General features: G+C 49.5%; 2 protein-coding genes across 3 annotated transcripts in view; one reads left to right on the forward strand and one right to left on the reverse strand.

The window, feature by feature from the left end:
- GPX7 (glutathione peroxidase 7) overlaps positions 1–3429 on the reverse strand; it is a 4772-nt gene extending 1343 nt beyond the window's left edge. Inside the window, exons 1-2 of the mRNA XM_006149387.3 lie at positions 3246–3429; positions 1215–1476 (exon numbers count right to left, since the gene is read on the reverse strand). Of these exons, the coding sequence (XP_006149449.2) occupies positions 1215–1476; positions 3246–3398 (415 nt within the window). The 5' untranslated portion in view covers positions 3399–3429. The remainder of the gene's footprint in view (positions 1–1214; positions 1477–3245) is intronic.
- The window catches only part of TUT4 (terminal uridylyl transferase 4), a 210706-nt gene that overhangs the window by 17475 nt on the left and 188033 nt on the right, over positions 1–5198 (forward strand). Inside the window, exon 3 of one of the 2 annotated variants that reach the window (XM_014588140.2) lies at positions 1941–2024. The gene's annotated coding sequence lies outside the window, so the exon portion shown is untranslated. Of the gene's footprint in view, positions 1–1869; positions 2025–5198 lie in introns of those variants that run through there. The other variant, XM_014588142.2, reaches the window with a different exon arrangement.

Genomic DNA, 5198 nt, shown 5'->3' on the forward strand with positions numbered 1-5198 from the left:
GGGAATTTGGGCACACACACACTTTATTCAAACCACCATTGCAGGAACTTGAACTGCACAGTTGGCCATGTGGGATCTAGCTCCCCTAACTGTCAGGCCATAGGACTGGCCCAAGCTTATGCATTTTTAAGAGCTCCTCAGGTACTTCTAGAGCCAGCCAGGTTAGCTTTGATCTATAAGGATGGGAACAGGAAAATAGCTAATTAAAATACACAGGAAAGAAAAGCAAACATTAGGATTGATCCACACAGCAAAATGCAAGTCTGCCTCAGTAAGGAACCTCTGTTTCTTATTTACTCCTCTGGGTGAATGGGTTTTAGGGTGGGGTGGTGGTGAGGGATATAATGGCAACCAGAAGTGTAGAGTGAGAGGAGTAAAAAAATGGAGCCCTAGAGGAGGAAAAAGGCCTGAAAGAGGAAACAGGATCCTTGGCTTGGCCCGTGATCCCATTTATGAGGCTCTGGGGCTTCTGGGGCTGGGGAGATCTATTTCTGAAAGATTAAGAGCTGGTATTTTATTTCAGAAGATTTCCCTCCATGGCTTATAGACCTCACCTCTGACTCAGGACACGCGATTCCTGTCAGTCATCTTTTTTGTTTGTTTTTGAGATTTTTGCCATAATGCGCATGTACTTGCCAGAGAGACAGAGTGAAGAAAAGTGAGAAATCAGTCCCAGAGAGATGACCGTGCTGCAATCCCTTCTCCATTTTCCTCTTGGAAATGTACCCAGCATGATTTTCAAGCTACTGGGCCCAGGACTCAAACCTCAGAGTCAGTCATGTAGGATCCAGTGGCCTTAACCTCCACACTACCTGCTCGCCCCCCATCAGCCATCTTGGTCAGCCTTTTCCAGGCATATGGTGTCCCCTGTCTGTGCCTGGGTTTTTCCATCACAAGTCCATGAGCTCAGCTAATTCACACTGACTAAAGGGCCCAGTCTCCTTCTAGAAGCCCTAGCATGTGAAAACAGGATCCTAGAGAAGCCCACAAGAGTGTCCCTGAGAGAGAACTGGGAGGCGGAAGGTGTGGAGATAGTCTTAGCAAGATCTCTTAGCTCCTGTCTGACCCCACTCTCCACAAAGATGAATGCTGGAACAAAACATCAATCTTCCTGAGAAGTCAGGAAGGGGAAGGGGCCTCCCCAGTTAGTGGCTTTTGCTGCCCAGGGAGCCCCAGCCTCAGCAGGCTGAAGGGAGAAAGAACCCAGTACTTACCGGTCAGGTACTTATAGGCAGGGTGGGCACCAGTGCCAGTGACTGCAACCTTGCTAAACATGGGGAAAGAGACACTGTAGGTGCGGCGGGCAAAGTTCTCGATCTCCTTGTTGCTGTCGGGCTCCTGTTGGCCGAACTGGTTGCAGGGGAAGGCGAGCACGTTGAAGTGGTGGGGACCCAGGTCCCGCTGCAGCTGCTGCAGGGCTCGGTAGTGCTGGTCTGTGAAGCCACACTCGCTGGCTACATTCACCACCAGGGACACCTGGCAGGCAGACATGAAACAAAAGCCAGACACACAGAGAAGAGGCATGCGCTTGCACATGCCCTGACACATCTACATATGTGAGTTCTTCAACAATGAATCCTCTCCCTCATATACAAAGATAGTACGTACGCATAAATATATGTGTGCAGTGCGCACACACATACACAAACACAGGCTCCTAGGCACAGTGAGATCAAACATACGAGGCCTCACAGATGTGTGCACATGAGAATGAGCATTCGTGAGTATCAGTACACACTACACATACTGGGTTCATGTCCATCATACACACACACACACACACACGCCTGCCACCACACAGCACATTCACAGAGAGAGGCGTGAACACTAGTGAGTGTATGTCGGGAAGTGATGTGAGGGAGCAGAAGGGCAGACCCGGGTTTAATTTTTGGCTCCGTCATCTAGCACTCATCAGTCCTATGTTTTGGTCTCCGTTCTAGAACATGAACCTACTGAAGGCGGGAGCAATGTCCACTTCATCTCTGGGCCTGGCATACAGAAAAGTCTCAGTGTCTACTGAATGAGTAAGTACATATACACACATACACAAATGGTTACACAGACAGACACAGATTTTCTTATTAAAAAGAATCCCAGGTGGCATGGTGGTTAAGGTGCTGGACTCCCACGAGGTGGACCACAGTTTAAGTCCTGGACCTGGTAGTTTGAGAATCATGCTGGGCATGTGTGCTTGTGTGCCCCAAATCCCTAGAGGAGAGTGCCCATTCCCAAAATCCTGAGAGGAGAATGGAGGAGAAAGGATTGCAGTATGGCCATTACTCATGAGGGATAATTTCTCACTTTCCTTCTCTCTGTCTCTCCTATCATCAGTGCACATGCTCTATGGCAAAACCTGAAAATAAATAAAAAGAATCTCAGGACCCCAGGGCAATCAATCCCTTTAGTCTCCTCACCACCAGCAAACAAATCACTAGACTAATCCCTACATTTTTAAAGACTTTAGGTAACACATATAAAACTAACTGATGGAATTTGATTATAATTCCGTAATTAGAATTTTGGCACCAATGCTATTTTTTAGCTTAAATTATTAAAGGATTAAGTGATATATTATTAAAGGATTAAAAACTCTACTACTGCAGGGCCAACCATTAGATGCTTAGTCCTGCAATCAAAAATGTCTCCAGGCATTGCAAAACGTTCCCTAGGGCAGGGGGTGGGGGTAGGGGAAGGGCAAACACACCACCAGTTGAGAACTCCTGGGCTAGATGACCGAGCACAGAGCAGTAACTCCTCTACCGGCCTCTACCCAATGAGAAAGGACCCATTCCCCAGAGCCATAGATTGTTAGCATAACCACCCCCAACTGTGGTCACTATGTACCATACTCCATCTGAGGTGGTGAGAAACTGGGACTCTTAACTCCCTTCTCCAGTTAGAGGTCTCTCTCTTTCTTCCCTGCTGGGCCCCTGGGTGATGATAGCATTAACGGTTGCTTATTTTTAACCTACTTTTTGTATGGCTGCCCGCTCTTTGAGAAGAGGGTACATCTTGCTTCTAGTTCCATCCCTGAAGTGAAAAAGCTTGATCTTTAGAGACCAAAACACAGACACGCCCAAATAACACAGGCTTAGTTTATGTAAATATATACACGATCACAGATACAGATGTGTACATACAGGCAAGCAAACAAAGCATTCACACACACACACTACACTCAGGCCCACGCATGCACAGTCCCACACTATATACAAGCACATTCCGAAACGGTCACTCCTACATACATACTCAACGCTGGCCTCAATGACTGCCATTACAGTTAACCTGAGGGTGTGAAGCACGTCTGTCTTGCCCATGGCTATGTCACCAGGGCTGGGCCCAGTACCAGGCATGTTGTAGGAGCCAGTACATTTTGGACAATATGCATGAATTAGCATATCGTTCAAAGAGCAGAACTAGGTTGCGTTAACTCACGGCACAGTTACAGCCTCTCTGTAGTGACTGTTGCTTGGCCTCCCACTGAACTTGGCAACAATGGGTGAAGATTCTGGAGCTTGACTGTCTGGGTTCCAGTTCTAACTTTACTTCTCAGTAGCTGGGTGACCTTGTTCTATTTTTGTCTTAACACTTATTATGACTAGGAGTTACATTGTTCATTTCTTGGTTCTTTGTTTATTGTCTCCCTCTGCCCCATCTATTTCAAACTCTAAGTGGAAATGTGTTTGATTATCTCCAGGAACTGGCCTAGTAGTAGAATACAGTAGGTGCTCAATAGTGAACAGTGGATTAATGAGTAGGAGAGCTGGCTGGTGCTAAACCTGGGGCTCTCTGGTGAGCTGCGCTAGAAGGAAAGGGAGGCCCGACCGGGAATAGGCTCTGCTTTTCTTAAGCCTTTGCTCTGCCTCCAGAATGAGCTTTCTGCTGGGTTCCACCAAACACAGGTACAGTGCACTCTACAGTTTACCAAGTGCTTCCACCCTGTCATCTCATTTGAAACTCACAACACCCTGGGGACAGTCAGGACAGGGATTACTCCCCTAGCACTCCCAGCCTAATTGAGAATTTCAAGGCTCATAGAGTACTTTCTGCACTGAAGATAGCCTTGCTCCCAGGAGAAGAATGTTGGCAGCCATTTTTGTGCGATTCACCCAAATCTGGATGCTAGGCCCACCTATCCATTAGCGTTCAGCTCCTCACACTTCCCACACTAGAATTACCACCCAGGTCCATCCAGAGAGGCAGAGGTGAGGCCTTCGTTACACACAGTGCACCCCTGGGCTTCTAAATGTAGTGTTCAAGGCCCCTCTTGATTTCACCCTGACCTGGTCAGCCTCACCTTCCGTCACTGTCCACCTCAGGTTTTACACGCCTTCAAACACAACTGTCACCTACCCTGGTGTTGCCCTCACCATGTCGCCACCTTGGAAGCAAGTTATGGGGATGGCAGTGGTGATATGGACACCTCTCTGTCTGAAATGCTCTTCTTAGTTTTGCTAAAAGTGGATTTTAAGATTCAACCAAGGCAGAGTGCCTCTCTGAAGTCTTCTCTGAGCTGAGATTCCTTCTTGGTAAGGAGGGAGGCAGTTAGCCTGAATGACTCTTCACTCAGTCTGAGCTGCCATTCAAGTGTTTGCCTGGACACCGCACTTGTGGGACAGTGGGGTTTTCTTCCAGGTTCTGTCGCTTTGTAGTGCTGTGTGGCCTTGTGCAAATGCTTTCCCTCTCTGGGCATTAGTTTCCTCTCCTCTTGGGTAAGGTTTCCTGCATCTAAACTGCTAACTTCCTTGGCCACTGCATATTCATCTTCACAGTGTTCTCAATGACTCAGTGTCAGAACTTTACGTGTTCCAGACGCGGAAACGGGGGGGGGGGGTGAGTGGGGTGAAGGCCACAGGATGCCGGGATGACTTTCCCCACTCGTTTGAGTGGCAGAGGCTGGGCCAGGGTGTCCAGCCTCGCGGAGCGCACACCCGGCTGCCCAAAGGCACAGCAGACGGCGGCGCTGGCTGGGCGAGTTTCGGGTTTCGCTGCGCTCCTGGGCCGTGCCACGTAGTCGTAGTCGCGGGACAGACGGAATGTAGGATCTGGGGGCCCGCGGCCCGGGGGAATGCCCAAGCGACAGGGCCACGTGGCCAAGGCCCGCCCCAGGCCGCACCCAGCAGGGTCCCGGGCGGTGGGGCGCCCCCATCAGGCCCGGCCAGGGAGGCTCCCCGGCCCCGCGGCGGGCACTGCCAGAG

This window comes from Tupaia chinensis, unplaced genomic scaffold, assembly GCF_000334495.1.
Source record: "Tupaia chinensis unplaced genomic scaffold, TupChi_1.0 Scaffold000259_1, whole genome shotgun sequence".
Lineage (NCBI taxonomy): Eukaryota > Metazoa > Chordata > Mammalia > Scandentia > Tupaiidae > Tupaia > Tupaia belangeri.